The 22,152-nt window shown below is 43.1% G+C and overlaps 1 protein-coding gene across 3 annotated transcripts in view; it reads right to left on the bottom strand.

Annotated features, from left to right (window-relative positions):
- The window catches only part of TFCP2 (transcription factor CP2), a 95,147-nt gene that overhangs the window by 8,683 nt on the left and 64,312 nt on the right, over positions 1-22,152 (bottom strand). For all 3 annotated transcript variants that reach the window (XM_040340846.1, XM_040340845.1, XM_040340843.1), the window contains 5 exons: positions 20,241-20,334; positions 15,656-15,746; positions 15,419-15,528; positions 8,845-8,987; positions 5,179-5,230 (listed from right to left, as the gene is read on the bottom strand). In XM_040340846.1, the coding sequence (XP_040196780.1) occupies positions 5,179-5,230; positions 8,845-8,987; positions 15,419-15,528; positions 15,656-15,746; positions 20,241-20,334 (490 nt within the window). The remainder of the gene's footprint in view (positions 1-5,178; positions 5,231-8,844; positions 8,988-15,418; positions 15,529-15,655; positions 15,747-20,240; positions 20,335-22,152) is intronic.

Genomic DNA, 22,152 nt, shown 5'->3' with positions numbered 1-22,152 from the left:
ACGGCTCTGTGTGAATAGCTTATACTATAAAGAAAAGCAAAACAAGTTGATACCAAGCAATACATTTTAAAAGTTATCCTGTAGACAGTAACAGGTGAGAGTATTAAGTGATTTCCGAGAACAACCACTAGATGGTGATAATAGAATGTAGTTTCCAAAACCTAGTATACATACGAACTGCAACTATTGATACCCAAATAGAAATTTGTTCAAATGTGTATGTTTACTGTTCTCATGCTACCCAAATGCACTTTTAAAACTTGCTTCAGAGGAAAAAGCAGTAACATGATATCTGAAAGTCAGCCTCAGAAATGTTTAAACTGCTCACCCAGACAATAAATGCGTAAAAACTGGCTCTCTTCCTTGTCCATTGAGAGACAAAGGAAGTCCGATACTGGTGCGTTAGAAAAGTAAAAAAAAGGAAAGAATTGGACACCGAAAAAAACAACTGTAAGCCATCCTCAGGATAACGACAAGTTCTTCAGCTCTCTCAACTACAGTCTAACCTTTGCTAGGACTCTCTTCAGTTAATTTCTATGTGTATTCTTCCTCCATTGACATTAATCAAGATTTCTCCAGACAATGCCTGAGCTCGTCTCTAGCTATGCAGATCATAATTTCCGCAGTCCAACACTGGAGTGTTGTACCCAGCCCCTGCTGAGCATGTGGGGCTAGCCTGGAATGTGATCTTCAGGCACTGACAAAAGTAAGTTGCAGAGTGCATTTCAGGTCCAGAGTCACTGCATTGTCTGCACCGGGTAAGGCCATTGGATACCCTTATGCACTGTTACGCGCATATACATTTTCCCACTACCGCCACTTTTACTGCAGAAGGTGTTAATGTTGGGGGACTAAAGGAAGGAGTAAAAGCAGACATCATCCACTGGGTGGAATGTCTTGTGGGCTCATTCCCACCAACAGGTGCCTCTCCTGTTTTGTAAAGCACCATGTATAACTGGTCTGTTTCTACTGCATGTCTACAATAACCTGGCCACCTCCAACCATCCAACTCTTATCAGCACCAACTGCCTGGGTTTGTGAGACCAAGCCCCACATTAAAGTGGATGTCAACCCACTTTTTTTTATGTCACAAATGTAGAGAATGCGATTTCCTATCATCTGTGCCCAGTCTTGCCACACATAGTTAATCCAGCTCGGAGCAATCCACTTTTATTGTGGAGTGAAAATTAACAGACTTCCAGATAAAAACCCAAATAAAAAGTCCTTTCCGTCCCCTTGCTTTGAGTGACAGGGTTTTTACATATCTCATGCACTAGCTTGGACATATGCACATTGCTGGATGTTTATCATAATATGGGTGGTGATCCACAGTTCATTGTTAGAGGTAATGTATGTCACTCGAAGCAAGGGGACGGAAAGGACTTTTTATTTAGACAGGTTTTTATCTGGAAGTCTGTTAATTTTCACTGAATAAAAAAGAGGATTGCTCAGAGCTGGATTAACTGTGTGGCAAGACTGGGCGCAGATTAGGGTTGTCCCGATACCACTTTTTTAAAGACCGAGTACAAGTAGCGATACTTTTTTTCAAGTACTCGCCGATACCAAATACCGATACTTTTTTTTAAATCTCATGTGACAGCGGCGCATGTGTCAGTTTTTTTTTTTATTATCTTTAAACAATTTGTTTTCATTTTTTTTTTATTTAAAATGCTTTTTTTTTTTTTTAAGGGGGGGGGGTGGGGTTGGTGGACCGTGTCAGTTTGTTTTTTCTTAATTTATTTTTTATTTTCTACAATAAATTTGTTTTATTCTTTAAAAAAAAATGTTAAGCCCTGTTGGGGGGGGGGGCTTTGGTGAGATATCAGGGGTCTTAACAGACCTCTGACATCTTCCCTTTGAGACAGGGAAAGGGACTAGGGACACATGTAACCCTGTCCCTTTCTCAGCAGCATCAGCTGCGCTGAAAATGAAAGGAGAGAAGACAGCGTCTTCTCTTCATTCATAAAATGAAACATTGTAATCACAGTTTACTTTTCAGTTATGTGAATAGACTGAGTCAGTGATCACTGACTCTGTCCATTCAGAGCATTAAGGAGCCGGATTTACGGGCTCCTACCCCGCTCTCCATCCTGACATTTCCAGGGGGTGGAGGAGCACGGAAGGGGAGAGAAACACGGCGGGATGCACGGATACACGGTGGGATGCAGACAGACTGCAGCAAAACGGAGGGGGGCTGGAGGACACGGGGCGGTGATCGTGTGTGGGGGAGTTACAAGCACCGATCACCGCTGATTTTAAAGCAGCTGAAAGCCGCGCAGGGGGAGGGGTGTAGAGAGAAGCGGAGAAATTAATTTTAAATCTATACAGCGGTGATCGGTGCTTGCAACTTCCCCACGCACTGATCACCGCTGACAGTACAAGTATCGGGTGAAGCATCGGGAGCATTTGCCCGAGCACAAGTACTCGGGCAAATGCTTGGTATCCGTCCCGATACTAGTATCGGGACAACCCTAGCACAGATGATAGGAAATCTAATTCTCTACATTGTGACATCAAAAAATCCACTTTAAAGTGAGGGGCTTGGTCTCACAAACCCAGGCAGTTAGTGCTGATAAGAGTTGGCTGGCTGGAGGTGGCCAGGTTATTGTAGACATGCAGTAGAAACAGACCAGTTACACATGGTGCTTTTTTGGGTTTACATCCACTTTAAGGCTAATTGCATTACGGCCACGTGAGGCAACATGTCCTGTTGCTATGGGTGACTCAAGCCCATAACAGTTCGAGACTCTTACGCCATATTCTCTGAGGGGACAAATACCTGGAAACCAATGACCCTGTTGTCCCAGGATATACATAATCCGAGTCTCTCAGCTTCACAGAAGTGAGACACAGTTTACTAGCCTGTTGTCAGGGGCCTCTACAGTAGTAAGAGGTTGTGACCAAATTCAGCCAGTTCCTTGATGCAATCTCTGGCTGGCCCAAAGGCCATCTGCAACCCAGATTTAGAGCCATAAAAATCTGTCTCTAAAGGAGGCACAGCAGTCTCCTGCCTTCACCCAAGAATTACAAGAGGTTGCCTCAGACCTCATTTATGCAGCCTGCTGTCTCATGGCTTGGGTCTTTCAGAGCTTACAGCTGCAAAGACCTATATCCATTACACTTGCTATTCGAGATATTCCTCTACATGGACTGGAAGCACCCGAGGGGTCCCCGCCAGTGTGTTGGACTGTTCCCCTTTGAGTAGAAATTTGATAAACAGTGGCCTATACCACTGTGCATTCATTAGTAACACACCTCAACAGGAACGCTACTAGACAGGTAGAGTACATACTTACTACTGACAGAATCCAGTCACAAACCTCAGTTTGTTCTGCTGGTTCTACTACTCGTCCTGTATTGGCTGAGACTGTAATTTTTCAAAATGTAACAGAATAACTTGGATTCCTCACAGTGCATCTCTCCAGTGCCAGGGTAGAGCCCCTTTATTGAACATCCAGGTGCCACGGACCTCCCCTTTAGACTCCCAGACTATCTTCCAGGTGTTACCAAACAGATTAATGCACCTTCCCCAGTTTCGTTGTGTTCCTCTCACCCCTGGAGCCCTTAGATTCAGCCCCTGTATCAAACTTTAAAGTTGTGCCCCATTAGGGTCACCATTTCAGTTAGAAAAAAAAATTAAATAAAAAAAAGCAGATGAAAAAAGTCCTCAATGGTGCACTGTACCCATAATCTGCACCGCTCTACAGGAGGGACACCCTGATCTATGTAGATCTGGACCAGCTCTTACTATTCCCAACCTGGATCCTCAGTGTCACACATTCACACTTGCCATTTCTTGGAGCATCAACTGTGTTTAGTCTAGTGATTTTTCCTGACATTCCCACTGTGGGACGCTCAATTGACCTCCATGAAAGTCCATTTCATCGATCCTTTAATCCCTATTCCTCAAGGGGCCATTACTTGAAAATGTGCCAGCAGCAATTTAGTATGCCTGGGAGGAGTTCTCCGACATACACAGGAGTCACATGACACCCCTTGTGGGTCTTGCCTAGCGAGATTGCACGCCTAACCAGACAACCTCTTCCATGATGGAGTTCTGCCGCTTTGGCGCCAAGAAAATAATGTAAAGGCTTTGGGCCTTCTCATGTAACCTGGCTGGTCTTTCTCACATGGACCTGCAGGTCCTAAGTTTTTTTCCAGGGGTTGTCCCCAATTCTTTTTGCTCCAATCATGCAGTTTTTTTTGTTCACAAGAATGTGTTAAAAGTGTGCGTTTTCTGTGGGCTTTGATACCCCCTTGTGTGGAGTCGTTTTCACTGGTGGTGACCTTTCTTCTAGGCCACAAATCTGACGATGATTCCTCAAATTCCCTGATTGTGTTGGCAGGTTCCCTTATGTGGAAGACAGTTTCAGCTTCATCTGGTTCAGAATCAGGCCTTTGTCCTTTCAGTGGCTCCTGCTCTGCAAGCAGTTCCCAGGTCTTTCACTGGACCCTTTAGCGATGGTTGCTGTGGCGTCCTCCCCTTAAGTTGGGGTGCTTATGGACGTCACCGACATTACCTGAATTCTTGTGTCCCTTCAAATGGAACAGGATTTTCAAACCGTAAAATATTCTTAAAGTACATCACATGATGCCGTATTGGTTATTCTTAGACCAATGGTTAGGCTCCATTCACACTTTGCTTCATGATTTGGAATCCCAAATTGCAATTGCAGCACAATGAGCATTAGGGTACAATTATCCCTTAATGGCACCAGAAAAGTGATGCCACTCCGCCATGATTGTCACATGGCAAACCATGCCTTTAAAAAAGTGCCATGATTGTCGCACAGACTTATTTTTTGGCATCACACATGTATAGAGCAGCCCATTCAAATGAATGGGCTGACCCTTTGCAACATGCAATGCAAAATTGCAAGCAGGAATGATTTTTCCTGCTACGTTAAAGAGTGTGAATGTAGCCTTATGCTTCTTTTCCAAGTAACTGGACACTGGCAAATGGAATTCTGAAATCCAGCCCAGCATAACCCCTCCCTTACCCAGCATGCCTCCGTTTCAAAAGGGGCAAAAAAAAAAAAAGGAACTGTATTTTGCTCATAGTAACCAGCGCTTTACTTTTATACCTCAAGTACAGGTTGGAAAATAAGTTTTTCTTTTGGACACTTTGATCAATAAGGTTGTTTATATACAAGGAAAAATAGTATCAGTCTTTCATACCTTTCATTGAATCCAACACAAAGCACGACTCATCCTGGAAGTTCTGAATCATCTAGTTAAAGAGAAAAAAATAAAAATATGGGAGAAGATTTATCAGGATTTTCATAAATTTGGTTCTAAATTTTGTTAACTTGAAGAACTAGTACTGTAGGCTGGTAAAAACAAAAAGGAGAAGATGTATTGACTCAAACGATTAGGAAATTTTTAAGAGAAAAAAACAAAAAGGCATGGTGGGACATGGTTTATGTACAGTATGTTTAAATACAATTCCTTTATCATAGGCTAAAATATTATATTTTTAACATTTTAAATACTGCACAGGAGTTTTTTGCCCCATTATTTCCAACCAAATGATGGCTCTGTAGAATCTTTTAGCAGCATTTTTCCCCCATGTTCTCCCTACTCTCAACCTTCTCCCTTCTGTGCTGCGAGGGCTCTAAAGGAAATTTCAAAATAGACAGTCTGTAAGTAAACAGCTACTACTGCGCTCTACCTTTAGAAAACCCATAATGCTCTGTGAATTATATACGTTTCTGCAATGAAGCATATTTTAGCTTTTGTCCTTCAGTTATGGGTGATAAAATGTGTTAAACAGCAACACACTTGTGTACTGCAGTCCGATGCCATTAATTTAATTTGCACTGCAACAGACCTAGGCTTAGGTGTACCACAGCATACAGATACGGGTTAATAGTTCCATTGTGGTTTAATATAGTAGGCTGCCCTACTACAAAGCACATCAACATATTTCAAGATTTGTGCAGCAACAGTCCAAAAATATACAAATATGGCCTAAATGTATTTTTCGAAACAAAGATTTTTATACTTTTTTTTTTACAAATGAAAATATAAATCAAAGATTAAAAAAAAAAAAAAAAAAAAAAAATTGAACCTTTGACACATTATAGTTTTTCTTTAAATTCGTTTCTACTAGAAATCCAGTTTTGAATTAACTTCACATATCACAAATTTAGACTTTCCCCTTCCAGAAGTCTGTTGGTATGCAAGTTAGCTGATCTCCTTAACCAAAAATAGGGTGTGAGGGGTTCTCTTCAATGAGGCATTGGAATTGGTTTTACTTTAATGCTTTCTCTGCCTCTAGCCCATACAGATCAGAAACACTAGGTTCCAAGTTTGAATGTTGTCCAGCTGCTGTTACCTTGAAGTGTTCAGCTAAACACCTCAGGATGATTAACAGTCAGAGGTGTAATCGGTGAATGGAAAAATCTGATTTCCAGTCAGTCTCCATCCTGCATCTTGCTGCATTGGTCCATGGCTCACAAATAGGAACCAAAAAGCCCTAGTGAGAACACTGAATCTGTACAAAACTCCTACACTCCTTTAAAATCAGAATAAAAATAAAATAAAAAAATCCAAGAATTAATAAGACAACAGCCTTGAGAAGAATAATAGAGTACAAAAAGGTCATGCAAATAATTCAAAGAACACTTCTGTCAGACCTGTAAAAGGGAGCCTTTGAATATTATGTGACCTAGGTAACGCATTAGTGGTTTTACAGCAAATGTTGAAGCAGTGCATTTGGTTAGCTTTTATACAGTGTACAAAGACACAAACCACACACAAAAATGTGCTTTTAACAGAGATAAATACAATTAAATGGCCATCAACTAAAGATAGTGTACACATTCACAGCTCAGCAGTCTGAACAGCACACATGTGATATGAGAAACCACACTCTTCCACCGGTCAAGGGCAAAAAAGCATATTTTAGTCAGTGAATATACATCTGTATCGGTTTCTGTATTCTAGTAAAATGAGCAGAGAGAAGAATACAACATTAACCACTTTAGTACTAGTCTGCAACACAACTTCATTACCAAGCCATTTTGCAGTGTCAAATTTAATACAGTATATATTTTTTGGGACAGCACTTGTCTTTGGGGGCATTTAAAAACCATTGGGTTTTTAAATTATAGAATGGAAAAAAAATACCAAAAAAATAAAAAAAAACATGTATACTCCGTTATAAGAACAGTGAAAAATAAATGCCAGCACTGTAAAAATTACCCCTTTTTGGAAAGCAGACAACCTAGTGTTTTCACATTTCCATAGAATTGTGGCAAAAAAATGAAACATGCTAGTATTGAGGGGGTAAAACATGATGCTTAGTAAGGGTACACGAGATGTATTAAAAAGGAGAAGTATAGCCAATGCTATTTTGGCTACAACTTCTCCTATGGATCACAGGAGAGCACTTAATTATGCACTCTTGTGACCCATTGTCAGCCGACAGTAGACTTAAAGCGAGCCGTCGGCTGACGTCACAGAGCTGGTCCAGGCTCCCAAAATATCCTGACCATATGGTCGCAATCCACCCAGAGCCCTGGCTCCGCCTCTTAGCAGATCGCTGAGCGCCAGAGCCAGCCCCAGCCCCATCAGTGTTTTCCGGTGAGCTCTGGAGGGGCAGAACAGACAGCCAGAAACAAAAATTCCCGGCGCTCTGCTCAGAGTGGAGGGGGACAACTTAGCAATCAGTGGCGTTTGGCTCTACACTGAGAACTGAGTGAGCAGTGTGCAAGACAGATGTAGCATTAGATTAATGCTACACTCACCTGAAAATACATTCTTTTTTAAGCCATATTTATCTTTTAAATATACAGGTCATAAACGAAAAGGTGGTGGAGGGGTTTATGTAGCAGTCACAGGGGGGTAAAAATATATATAAAGAATGCTGCCGCTGACCAGGAATGAATGATTCTTTAATTCCTCCTTCCTACAATGCAACAGGAAGGGGTGGGCTTACCAATGCAAGGTTTACATTGGTGATCACTGCGATTGGTCATCTTGGTGATCACATGGTACAGAGCCGCTCCAATCAGCTCGGTACACAGTTCGAGGACTTAGTTCTCAGCTATTAACAGGCGCAGCAGCTGCTCAAGGACAAATTCTGTTGTGCCTTTTATAAACATGGATGATCATCCATTTACATCTTTTTCCATAGAAATGCATTTATGTTCATTTTTCATTAGTCGATGGATGAAAAACAAACAGTCCGCATGTGTGAAAGGGGCCTTACGGTCAAATGAGACTATGATTGAATTATTTGGCCTCAACACCAAACGATAGGTCTGGTGGAAATCCAATACAGCTCATCCAAATAACACCATTCCTACAGTAAAGGAATGCCAATATGGACAATCTCTGTGGAACGTTTCCAACACCTTATTGAATCTGTGCCATAAAGAATTAAGGCAGTTCTGAAGGTGAAAGAAGGTCCAACCTAGTACTAGAAAGGTGTACCTAATAAGGCCAGAGAGTCTCCGTCTCATCTTTTAAAATATATTTTTCATTCAGGAGTATCCGAGCCCATGGTCTTGCAAGACACCTCAACTATCTCCTACATATCGCAGTCATTCACCACATATTGCATTAATTTTTCTTTTCAGTCAGAGAATAGAAGTGGAAATGTTAATAAACGGGCTATTCTTTAGAACATAGTTGTGTAATGGCAGTAAACCATGCAGGTTAAAAGTACATGTTGGTCATGTATGAATGCGGCTAAAAGCATCAAACTGACCTTGTAGTGTCCAGAAATACACTTGTGTTATTTGTAGATCAGTCAGTCATACATTTTCAAACTGCCAGAATTTTGCTCAAAATAAAGAATCAAAACAATTGTATAGTGCAAACTGTAAATCATATTACCTCATCACTTATCAGAACATGAATGCCCGTGGGCCCCTGTTTGTAAATCTGGTTAATCTGATGAGGAGAAATGTTAAACAGCTGGGCTATCTTCTCAGTCAATTCCAGAGATGTGAGCTCCTCCAGGTAGATGGCATGATACACTGTAGGCAAAGAAGGACCTTTACTACTGATACAAATGAGCAGAGTAAATAGTTCACCCCAAATGAGGGGAAAAAAACACGTGCATATAATACAAAAACAATTGTGTTAAAAGGCCCACTGAAGTTTCAAAACCTTTAATTTCTTTGGAGTTCATAACCCTGCACATTATGGTTTGGGACACATTTTTGCTAGGAAATGCACAGCTGTACAGGCAGAGCCGAGTCGCAGCCACCCCTCAGCATAAGTGTCCTTGCATTGACTTCACAAAGAGGGAAAGGGGCATTTATATTAGTGCCAAGATCCAAACTGTCTAAATGTAAAACAGGATTTTTTACTTGCATGTAAAAAGCCTTTCTGCAAGTGCATTACAGGACAGTAGATTGACTAATTTAGACCAATGAGTTATGCTTAACTTCCTTTTAATTGAACGCTGGCAAAGCTGAAACACAGCGTGGCATAACCCCTCTCACTCCTAACATGCCTTAATTTTTTTAGCCAGCTACAGCAGTGATTAGAACATGTCCTGTGATGTAATTCCAGGAAAATTTTTTTTCTAGATAAATGTAATAAAAAAAAAAAAATAAAAAAAACTGTCGCACATCGTAGGACACAGGATCACCCAATTCTTAAAAGGATGGCCAACACAGCAAACAGCCTGTAAAAACAAAAGAAAAAGCACAAAACTCTGCTCGGTCTAAATTGACTTTCCAAACCAAAACCAGCACCTACTTAGGCCTGTAGTAGGTAAAACTTAAATATGGGGAGAAAAAATAAAAATAAAAAAAGACAACCAGATGGCTGTCTTACTGACAGACAAGTCTGATGTTGGAACATCCAAGAAACACTAAAGCCTTGTACACACAATCAGATTATATGAAGAATTTGTCAGGGTTTTGTTGCATGTTAGTCTTAAATCGAAAGTAAAGAGGTTACGCACCATCATTACATTTTCGTACGACAGAATTGAACATCAGAAGTGATGTAATGTGTTGAATTATTTTACATGTGTTCTTTCATTTCTGAGCATGCCTAATCTTGCTCTTCAGATTTCTTTTCGGCCGAAAAACATACGAATGAACAGAAAAATCAGACGTTGTGGTCACAACCGACAACAATTTTGGAGCCTGCACATCCAGTTTTTGTCTGATGAAAATTCATAACCTGATGTCAATAGCAGCATACCAATGATCAGAAAATCAGCAGATCGTTCATTAGGCAAAATTTAACCTCAGTTTTCTGATTGTGTGTATGGTCAACACCACTGGTACAATATGCTCAGACCAGAAAGAGGCAACCTTTCCCTTAAGACCCTTGATCTGAGAGACGAGTTGGTAAATACACCTAAAAATTGTGAAATAAGAAGCAGCCTACCCCTTATAAGAGCAGAACAAGGCAGTTTGACTGATAAATGGAGGCTGTAGTCAACAGCCCTATCCAAATAATGGAGAGCAATGAAGGATACTAATTGTATTTTTGTTTACAAAAGGTACTTCATCCTTTAACTGGTTGAGAATGTTTAGATCCAAAATTGGATGTACACACCCCATTTGGTTTGGAGAGAGAGAGAGAGAGAGAGAGAGAGAGAGAGAGAGAGAGAGAGAGAGAGAGAGAGAGAGAGAGAGAGAGAGAGAGAGAGAGAGAGAGAGAGAGAGAGAGAGAGAGAGAGAGAGAGAGAGAGAGAGAGAGAGAGAGAGAGAGAGAGAGAGAGAGAGAGAGAGAGAGAGAGAGAGAGAGAGAGATGCTGTTCCAGGGCAGCCAATGGATGTGCTTTCCTGCATAAGCAAAAGGTACACCAGATGGTATGAACCGGGAAAGGGGGATAAGAAATTTAAGGTGAAAAACTCCAGCTCGTAGCACCTGGACAAGATGTGCTGGACCCATTGGTTTGAAATGTTCCATATCCAAATGGCCAACAAAATAACCTCCCAACTTGAGTGGGGACTTGTCCCCATTCTGCGTTTAGTTCTTCTTACAGAACTGGGTTCCAGGTTTGGATTTTGCCAAGGTCAGGAAGGGATAAAATTAACTCTTTCAGTTCAATCATCTTGGTTTTTCAGGGCAATAGGATGCCCATGCCTTTGGTTACATTTGGATACTTTTATCTATAAGATTATTGAACAGACATTTATTTTTAAAAGCCATCCGTTCAAGCTTTGGAGGGACACACTGGCAACCAACACTTGAGCACAGCACATCGGAAAAGAGCTCCAGGTGCTGAAGTGTCCATGGACGGACACCGCTCCTTAAATCTTGACGAGTGGGTTATGTTCCCTGTTTACAGGAGAGGACTAGGCAGAAACATGTTCGATAATTAAATACATGTTACATTAACATAGTTGAACAGCCCCGCCCAGGAGGCGGTCCCTCCAGACATAACCCTCCTCACGGCAGCATGCAGCCTCAGTTCGTAACAAGCGGTACAAACCTAAAAAAAGGAGGGGTGGGTGCTGTGTCCGTCCATGGACTTGGAGAAAAGGATTTTACGGTGAGTACAAAAAATCCTATTTTCCCTCATCGTCCATGGACGGACACAGCTCCTTAAATCTTGACAAGTGGGATGTCCCCAAGCAGTGTCAAAAACGAGGGGTAGGAAGTATATCAGTAAAACCAATTTTAACTTCACCCCAAAACAAGCAGAGCTCCTCAACGGAGGAGGTGCAACTTTAAACAGCCGCCTGCAAAAACTAGCGGCCGAAAGAAGCATCAGAAGATGCACTAAAAGCAACCATGTAAATTCTGGAAAAAGCGTGAACAAACGAGCAAGTCGCTGCCTCGCAACACCTGTGAGACCGACGCATGATGTCGGAAAAAAACCCAGGAAGCACCAATTGCCCTGGTCGAAAGTGCCGTGACCGGAAAGGGGGGCCGGCAGCCTGCCTGATCTACCGAGAAATGGTGGTCGACGAGACCGCCAACCCTTTTTTGTGGACCAGACACCGACACAAAAGAGAGTGAGATCTCCGAAATGGAGCCGTAGCAGGCTGGTACACCCGCAAAGCGTGTACCACGCCTAAAGTATGAAAGGCAACCTCTGTAGGATGCGCCGGCTGAGGACAGAGGGATGGAAGAACAATGTCCTTATTCCGGCAAAAGGCCAAAACCACCTTCGGAAGAAGGAAGCAATTTTAAGATCCACTCCAAGCTGTAAAAACAGCAGGACCCTGGACACAGAGTACGTCACTCCACCCCTTCGCACCAAGAGATGTAGGCCTGCCAGGTGCAACGCTAGATCCTCTGGAAGACTACCGTGCCCTCAGCATTGTTGAGATGACCGAGTCGGACAGACCACGGTCACTTAAAGTCTGGCTTCCAATAGCCATGTTGAGCAAGTCAGTGACTGAACAACAGGAGGAAGTATGGGACCTCGAGACAGAGGGACCTCCCGCCCTGGTAACCGCCAGGGTACCTCCGCTACCAGGCGTCAGATATTGGCGTACCAAGGACGCCAAAGTCAATCTGGAGCGATCTCCTCAGCCTCCACTCTGGAGCAGCCGAGGAAGCAACTACAATGGAGGAACAGCAAAACATTGCCGATACAGACCCCACAGCGTGACTGACGCGTCTACCAGATCACTACACCTGGCCACCAACTTCGACACCCTTGCGGTGGAGACGAGCGGCCAGATCAATGCTTTGTGAGGCTCACCTTCTGCAAGGGAGCCAAAACACCCCAAGCACAAAGACCAGTCGCCCTGGTCCAGCATCTGGCGACTCCCGTAGTCCGCCTGCTGGTATACCTGATGGTAGACCGAAGCCACGGCCGTGGCGTTGTCTGGCTGAAACCAGATCGGACGACCTTGCAACCTCCTCGACCACGAGGAGAAGCATAGCCTGATTGCCTAAAATAGTAGGACAATGAACGGTAGACAGCACCTGGTATTCCCAGGCGGTCTCCCACCCAGGCACTAGTCAGGCCCGACCCTGGGGAGCTACCGAGACCAGACGAGAGCAGGCACATTCAGGGAAGGTGTGGCCGTAGGTCCACGCAAGTCCAGCGACTCAGGGCCGCCACAACCCGTGAGGCTGGCATCCGTCGTAAACACCGACCACTCGAAGGAAGAAACAACTTCCCGCACCGAAGAGTCGGGGGATATCCGTCACAAACTCAAAGAGACCGACTAGGTGGCGGACCGGAATCTGATGATTTCAGAGACAAGTGATTTTTATCACCTGGACAGTATTTCCCCTGGAAAACCAGAGTGTGGAACTGGGCATACAGTACCGCCTCGAAGGAAGCTACCCACAGGCCCCGGACCAGCAGGTGCCCGGAGAGAAGATCGATTGCATGATGCCAATACCTTCACCGCAGACTAAAGAGTCTGCAATTTCTCCAGGGGAAGATGGACCTTCGCCACCGAGGAGTCCGGATCAACCCTAGATACTCCAACGCCGAGTCGGAACCTAGCATTCCCAGGATTTTAACCCTGGGGTCGCACACATGGAAGGCGGGCTTGCTGCCACTGAGCTACACCTTCTGGCCTAAACGTTTAACACCCACCCGAATCTTCGGAGAGTCTGAATGGGAATAACATTCACTAGGTCTGAGACAGAAGCTGCTCTCAGAAGAAAGTCATCCAAGTAGCCAATGAGGCAAAGCCTCGCTGACCCAACAAAGTTAGGATAAGTGCAAGCTCCTAGCTGAAAACCCATGGTGCTCAGATCAAAAGGGAGGGCCACATGACAGAGACCCTCTCTCTCATCACAGAAAAAACACTGACATGCGCAAAAACGGGACAAACATGTATGCGTCCCTGATGTCCGAGGACGCCCCCCAAATGGAGCGCAGTTACCACCGAACGAATGGATTCCATGCGGAGCTACCAGACGTTCACAAAAGGTATTCAGGGCCTGAGGCCCATAGAAAACCCCAAACCTCTTGTCCTGCAGGAAAGGTAAAATTACCCCGCAGCTTAGCAAGCCCCACACTGCCCAAGGAAGACCAACGGGCCGGGAGAGGAAGGCACAAGGAAATAACTTTGTTCTTTGGATAGGAGGAAACCCTATCTAGTACTCCGAAGAGACCACCTCGCAGACCCACTGGTCGGAGAGCAGGGAGGTTTCACTGAATTGTGAACCTGCAAGCCGCCCCTCCCACCTAGAGACAGGGAGGGAAGGCTACATACATTGGCAGGATTTGGGTGCCGGCGCGATCAGCTTACGCACCCGGGGACGGATTAGTCCCCCAGCTGGGCCTTTGACGGCCTGAGAGGGTTGCCCATAATTAATACACACAGTGTGTATGTATATTATGTAGGTGTATGTACACATGCCTTTAGAGGAAACCCACGCAGACACAGGGGACTCAGCACACCGGAGGAGACTGCTCAGCGCCGCTGCCTGCCCCAGCACACCACCGTGTGTGTGAGGAGAAAAGCCGTGAGGTAGCTGTGGGGTGCTGCGTGAGGAGAACGGCACCGTAGGAATCAGCACTAGAGGCCGAGGACCCAGGCAAGATGGCCGCCGAACGCAGCATATGGAGCCTGACACGGCCACAGGAAAATGGCCGACCGCAATAATATGCTGTATCATGGCTACAACTAAATGGCCGCCAATGGGATTTCCAATAGAAACTGAAAATCCCCCAGCCATAAAACACACATAGGCCAGACGCACAGTCCCCGCAACCAGTCCCCCCCCCCCCCCCCCCCATTCCGACAGCATGTAAAACAGCAGAAAGAAAAAAGGGAGCAGGAAAGGGAGGATACCCAAACCCCAGGAATGCTCAGCCGTACCACCCCACCTAAGAGGGAGGGACTGTACTTACCCGTCCATGCGACGACATACTGACGCATTCCAGACAGGCGTATAACCGCAATTGAGGAAGCCGTCGGCCCGGTCCACTGAGTGAGACACAGCCCAATCATTTGCGGACCTCGGAGAAAAGCTCACTGGCCACCCCCAGGAGTCATGGGGCATGTCGTGGCAGACCCAGCCTCTTTGCAAAGGTGTGCTCACGCTCGCTGGCCGAACTGAGAAGACTACAAGGATCTATAATATCCAGCCTGTCTCTCAGCCGACAGTTGATAGTCAAAAAGACAAAATAAAATCTTTTCCTCAGGGCGCTGGGCCCAAAGGGAGCCATACGTCGTCGTCCTTTGCTAGGCAGAACGAAACGGAGGCTGCATGTTGCAGTTAGGAGGGTTATGTCTAGAGGGACCGCCCCCTGGGCGGGGCTGTTCAACTCGGTTAATGTAACATGTATTTAATTATCTAACATGTTTCTGCCTAGTCCTCTCCTGTAAACAGGGAACATAACGCACTCGTCAAGATTTAAGGAGCGGTGTCCGTCCATGGACGATAAGAGAAAGTCATTTTTAGCCAAATCCAAAAAGTGAAACATTTACATGGCTGAAAAGTTTCTCATCTGTGTGTTAAAGCTTTGTAACCTGAATGTGTTAGCTACAGAAAAAAAGTACCCTTACAAACATACCATAGAAAGAACCATTTCCTTGCTCTCCATTTTCATGTTTCTGTTGCTGATGCTCACGTAGTTGTTGTGACTCCTGACATACATAAATCGTAAGCCTCGGCCGGACCACCCTAGATGTTTGTAGAACAAAAAAAAAAAAAAAAAAAAATGAAGAAAAGATTTTAGAGCTTAGGCCACAATTCAGAGCTACATCAAATCCATACAAGACACAGTTCAAGTTAAATTTAATTTACTCACCTCCCTTTCAGTGCATTGAATAGCCGTATGCCATCAGCAGGCCCACAGATCTGGATAACATCGTCTCTAGTTAGTTTTAATAAATCTGCACCTGAAAACAAAGGCACATTTTTTAATTGCTTTAGCTTCATGATTGATGTATTTGCTGGATGAAAATTTACATTGGCTGAAATTACTGACTGCCTGAAATGTTAACTACCTGGCAGTCATGCTCATTCAATGGCTTTAACACCGAGTCATCAATCCAGAAACAAGTATGCAAATCTAGAAAGACAAACCCATTTGCTGCAATCTTGCCCAAGGTGACTCAAAGTACTGAAGACCGATAGCCAGATTGCTAGCATTTTCATCAGGTCAACAATGCCAGCCCAAATGATCTCAGAATAGGTTTCCTACAAAATTTAATGCAACCCTACACAACTTCTAAAACTAACTCTGCACTGGGACACTGTCAAAATACACAACAAATCTCAAAAACAGGATATGGGAAATATAAGAACAAGATCCCTACACAGATTGTTCAAAAATGTAATGTTTTAAAAATGAAACTTTTTGGGCATAGCTAAGCTAGCTAACACTGACAGTAAAGGGTTCAATAAAAAAAAGTTAAATTGTTAGGGACATGAGTAACTATGATCTAAGTTTCCAAAAATTAACACAATCCCTGTTTAGGTCTTTTGCAATTCAATCTGAACATTGCCAGGGGCATGAAACATAAAAATTGTGATTTGTGAGGCTGCACACAGAAATATAACATATCTAGTAGGAGAGAGCATTTCATAATTTAAGAAAACTTAAACCATATGTTGAAAATAGGGCATATATTAAAATTATGTATACTTTGAGTGAAAATGCTGGGCATATTGGGAGTGAATTATCCACTAATCTCAAGAAAATAAATGAAAGAAACAGAAGCAAGCTATACACAGTATGGTGTGGTAGTTTTTTTTTTTTAAAGTTATATTTCTGAATCTACCCAATTAACACTACAGGAGTTTTATTTGGTGTTGGGCCTGTACTTAAAATATAACCCAGGTATTGTCAATTGATCCAAACTTAGCTGCCATCTTTGGCTAGTGTTTTACTATTCATAGTATTTCTCAGATAAAGATTTGGTTCCTGCTCTCCCATTGCTTTCTACACACTGGGGTTGATTTACTAAAACTGGAGAGTGCAAAATCTGGTGCAGCTGTGCATGGCAGCCAATCAGCTTCTAACATCAGCTTGCTCACTTAAGCTTTGACAAAAAAGAAAAAAAGAAGCAGATTGTTTTTTAATATAGAGCTGTACTAAGTTTTGCACTCCAGTTTTAGTAAATCAACAGTGAAAAAAAAAAAAAAAAAAAAAAAAAAGAGAAGAAAACTTACTCCCACCCAACTTTTAACTCCTATGCCAACTATCAAGTAGAAAGAAGATGCTTATACTTGCCTATCCTCCAGGTGCTCCGGTCCATTCACATGATTGGCTCCCAGCTGCTGCTTTTAGAACAGTGGAAGGACATCTAACAGATGCCCCATAGTAAGCCTATTGGGTGAGGTCACTGGCCATGCATTCTATCTGTTGGGGCTCTCTGCACAAAAGCCGGCTGCTGGGGAATTCACGCAACTGGAGCAGAGAGCTCTGAGAATAACCATCTTTTTAAAATGGTAGTTTTTTTTTTTTAGTTAAAACATGGGTGGGAGCAGTTTTAAACAGTTTTCGTCCAGACTTCTACTTTAAGACCCAGAAGATGTTCCGCTCATTCATTATGTGGAACGTGACAGTGACGTGTAGAAACGCACCAGGTTTTGCAGTTCAAATAGAACAAATCAGCATTCCTAAACAGATGCCTTTGCTTGCTCTATCTTACAGATGCATGTATAGAATTAAAAGCGTTTAAAGTCTTGTTTAAAACAAACATGTTACACTTACAAGCTCTGTGCAAAGGTTTTGTACAGAGCAGCTCAGATCCTCCTCTTCTTGGGCCTGTCGTTGACGCTCCTGACACCTCCCTGCTGCCAAGTGCCCCTACAACAAGCCCCCTCTCACTCCTCATCGGCTCACAGACTTTAACAGCAGCGGGAATCAATGGTGCCCGTTGCGGTGTCTCAGCCAATCAGGACGGAGAGTCTCCCTCAGCCGAGGCTCTCGTGGAACATCACTGGATCGAGATGGTGCTTAGGCAAGTATTAAGGGGGGAAGATAAACATTCTGCCTTTAAAACCAATAATTGGATTTTTTTGCTCTGTGCACTTCGAGGTCAGTCCCATAATTTCTGCCTCTTCACCCCAATATGCACAGCAGAAATTCTTTCAGAAGCTTTCTTCTGTCATATTATACAGCACTCTCTAGCCCCTCAGGCACTAAACTTGGTTACCATGACATTGCCCGTTGTGGGCTGAGCCCAATTTTCACCCCTGCAGTACAGGAGACAAGAGTAAAACTTCCCTGCGTGTATCACACTACAAAGGCTTGCATTTTATGTACACTATGTTGGACATTCATAAACAGGTGAAATAAAAGTGGCCATAGACCGGTATATCCTCCATCTATTTTGACAAATCTCAAATACCGTATTTATCGGCGTATAACGCGCACTTTTTTCCCCCTAAAATCAGGGGGAAATCGGGGGTGCGCGTTATACGCCAATGTCATTTTTTTACCAATGGGGGGAGCGGGGATTGGGCGGGGGTGTCGTGCCGGCCATCCTACCTCTTCTGGTCCTGGGACTCCTCTTCTTGCTCCTCCTCCCCCTCCGAGTGTAGCTTCAGATTGGAGGAGGAGAGCGGTCACATGAGAGGAGAGCGATCATGTGACCAGCCGGGGAACACAGTGAGAATGAATGAGAAGGAACTGTCAGCTACGGTATGTAGAAGGGACTGGCAGTGCTTTATTTTTAAACTTTACAGTACGCTGGCAGTCTCCTGGGAGTGCAAGGGGGCTGTGTAATGTAAATGAGCTGTACTGTGCAGGGAGACAATGCTGTGTAGTGTATGGGGGGGGGGGGGGGGGGCTACGTAGTGTGCTGGTATCTATGTGCAATGTGCTGGTATCTATGTGCAATGTGCTGGTATCTATGTGCAATGTGCTGGTATCTATGTGCAATGTGCTGGTATCTATGTGCAATGTGCTGGTATCTATGTGCTGGTATCTATGTGCAATGTGCTGGTATCTATGTGCAATGTGCTGGTATCTATGTGCAATGTGCTGGTATCTATGTGCAATGTGCTGGTATCTATGTGCAATGTGCTGGTATCTATGTGCAATGTGCTGAGATCTGTGTAATGTGCAGGGGGGGGGCTTTGGAATATAAAATGGGCTGTTTAAAGTTTTTTTCCTGAAACTTCCCTCTTAAAATTAGGGTGCGCGTTATACGCCGGTGCGTGTTATACGCCGATAAATACGGTAACTATCCTTTTCAAAGAAGCTGGGAAGCTACATATCCACTATTTAAAAGGACATACCACCCTTACAATGCACTGTATGCAAAGCAGCCAAAATGACTTCCCTCATTTAAGGTAACACCCTGCCATAACCTGTCATTTTCAGGTTGCTTTTTAGGTGTTAAAACTGCTTACAGGCCTGTAATAGGAATAAGCTCTAAATAAATAATTCACATATGCATTCTTGTTTAACATAATTAAGCTGCATAACTATGGGTACTTCAAGTTCACTTTAAAAAAAAATAAAAAAAATGCACATCTTTTAGCAGGTAAAAAAAAGTGCAATTTTTTTGTTTACTATGAGACGGCACAGAATTGCAGCCACGTTCAGCAGACTGCGGATGCCATGCAGGGCTATTGCAGACTGTCTGTCCAGTTTGTGGGGGCCGATGCATCTGTAACAGGTTACACCCCGAATATGGACAGAACATGTTAAAGTGGTTGTAAAGGCAGGTTATCTTAATGCATTCTATGCATGAAGGAAAAAACCTTCAGTACGCAGAAGACCCCCTAATACTTACCTGAGCCCCATCTCTATCCAGCAATGTGTACCAGTGCCTTGGCCATCCAAGACTCTCCCTCCTGATTGGCCGAGATAGCAACAGCACCATTGGCTCCCGCTGGGGCCAAAGTCAGCTAGCCAATCAGGAAAGGAGGGAGCGGGGGCAAACAGCGGCTGCATGTCTGAATGGACACACAGCTGTGGCTGGTCTCCGGTGCCCCCATAGCAAGCGGCTTGCTGTGTGGGCACCCAACAGGAGTGAGGAGCCAGGAGCGCTGGCATGAGATCTGAAAAGTGATCGATGCAAAACCACTACACAGAGCAGGAAAGTATACAAACAAGACTTTAGTATCACTTTAAGAAAGGTGAACTTATCCTTTATTATCCTTTCTACTCTTACCCTTTCCCACTGCTAAGGAATCGGTTAAAAAAAAAAAAACCCTCTAACTGCATTATGTCAACAAATACTAGAGCCAACTACATGGAGATTTGTATTTATTTTTTTCCCCCAACCCCACACTTCCCTTTATGCTCAGCATATCACTCAAGTGGGAGAGACTTATACAATTGTGCTTGGTTCTAAAGAGGGAAAGAAGGTAGGTTGCAGGCGGAGGGAATGTAAAAAAGCATTGTATTAAAACTTTTCCTTCTAGGGAGTTACCTGAGAAATTTGAGAATAGCCGCGAGAATGCAGCAAATCTATTTCTATGTAGCCACTGTTGTGCCTCCTGAGGGGTTGATGTAGGCAAGAGGTTCTACAAGAGAAATGCATAAAGAGAGCTCCACAAAACTCCATTCTATACATTAGGTAACAAACCAGTGTCTCATGAGAAGGGCATTTCCTCTTCTAGAAGACTGTATGCACACACAATAAGGAGTGCGTGTGTACTGTCAGACTGTGGCATTATTCCTAAAATAAGGGTAAGCAAACTGATTTTTCACATCCCAACAGTGCAAGTTCTACACTTTTTTTTTTCTCTTAAAAAGGAACTGTCAACTCCACATAAGACAATAGTATGCGATTGTGATACATTGCATAAACACACAATGTGCTATTCATATTTTTAAACATTTATTTTTAATATTGGGGTAGAGTATTATGATTCCGACACATTTAGATACAATTAAAATGCACCTATATGCATCATAAAAAACCCCCAAAAAATAAATAAAACAGGCAGCAAAAACATACTTTGTACAGATTATTGTATTTTATATGTTAAAAAAAAATCCAGTTCATTACTGCTACAAAGTTATCAAGCTGTACCGATGCCCCATTTTTACTTGTAAGCTTTCCTAGCTAAAATTCCATTACTATTAATTATGGACTGTCACAAAAAGCATAAGATGGCCTTCTTTAACAGATCAAAAAATTACTTCAGTGCACAATGCCATTTTAAAATGCAATATTGTCAACTTAAGCAATGTTATTTTTAACATATTGAAAACTAGATGTACCATGTGTTACAGGGAAAACACAGCTAGTTTAGGAACTTGGGAAAGTGTCTTTTACCTCCCATCACCCCCCAGATGGCGTACTTGCCTTCAGATCCAGCAATATTCATTTTGGAGCCCTGCCTCACATTGCAGAGCCTTCACCAGCTCCACGCAATACTGTGCATGTGCGCTGCCATACCATATATACACAGCCCCAGAGTACAGCCATTTCACTGAAATGAATGAAGTTCAGGTCAGCATACATAGGACACCTGCCAGAGGTTCCCTTTGTTAAGGCTGTGTGGCACCGTGCATGGGTGCACAGCAAACATCGCTGGATCAGGTCTCAGGGTAATGAGTTTGTTACAGAGTGGGCGGCATTCAAGTGGGTGGGGGAGAATCTTTTTTTTTTTTGGTAAAAAAAAAAAAAAAAAAAAAAAAAGGTAAAAAGTTGTCCTTTAAACCCTGGTGTTTGGGAATAAATGCGAAACATTTAAAATCGTGACGCAAAAACATTTGCTTCACCAAAACTGGTTCTCTGCATTGAAATTTAAAAAAACGGATATATAGTAGGTATCTGGCAAATGCAAATTTACAAGGTAAAAAGGCTGCACAGTAACTATAAAGATTGACTGTTGACCCAATGTGCTTATGTTCAACTCACAAAAGGAATACAACATCAAAAGGGCATTCGTTTTCAAATATAAAATAGTAATTATTTTGAAACAACCATAAGAGATTTTTATTTTATGCAAAATACTGGAGTATTCTACCACAAGATTGTGTTTATTCTGAAGCCATATCTAGATTGATACAAATAACAAAAAGCTTTGAAGTATAACTAAAGGCTAAAAACATTTTAGTTTTGGATAGGAGTGCAGATTAGAACACCTGTCAAGTTTTTATTACCGTTTTTGCCCATTAGTCACATTTGCCGCTACAATTGAAAACATTTAAATTTAGGCTGTCCTCAGGTAAGTAATAGAGGGGAATTTTCCAATGGTGACACCAAATCTGGTGTCAGGGATTTTCCCACTTTAAAAGTATTTCCTCTCACTGCCTGTTTTGGCTATTGGACAGGAAGCAAATGCAAATCTACCCAATGGAATACAGACAGCAAAATAAAAAACAAAAAA

The sequence above is a fragment of the Rana temporaria genome, chromosome 2 (genome assembly GCF_905171775.1).
Source record: "Rana temporaria chromosome 2, aRanTem1.1, whole genome shotgun sequence".
NCBI lineage: Eukaryota > Metazoa > Chordata > Amphibia > Anura > Ranidae > Rana > Rana temporaria.
Note: the sequence above shows the minus strand (reverse complement) of the source record. Positions and strands in the feature narration are given on the sequence as shown.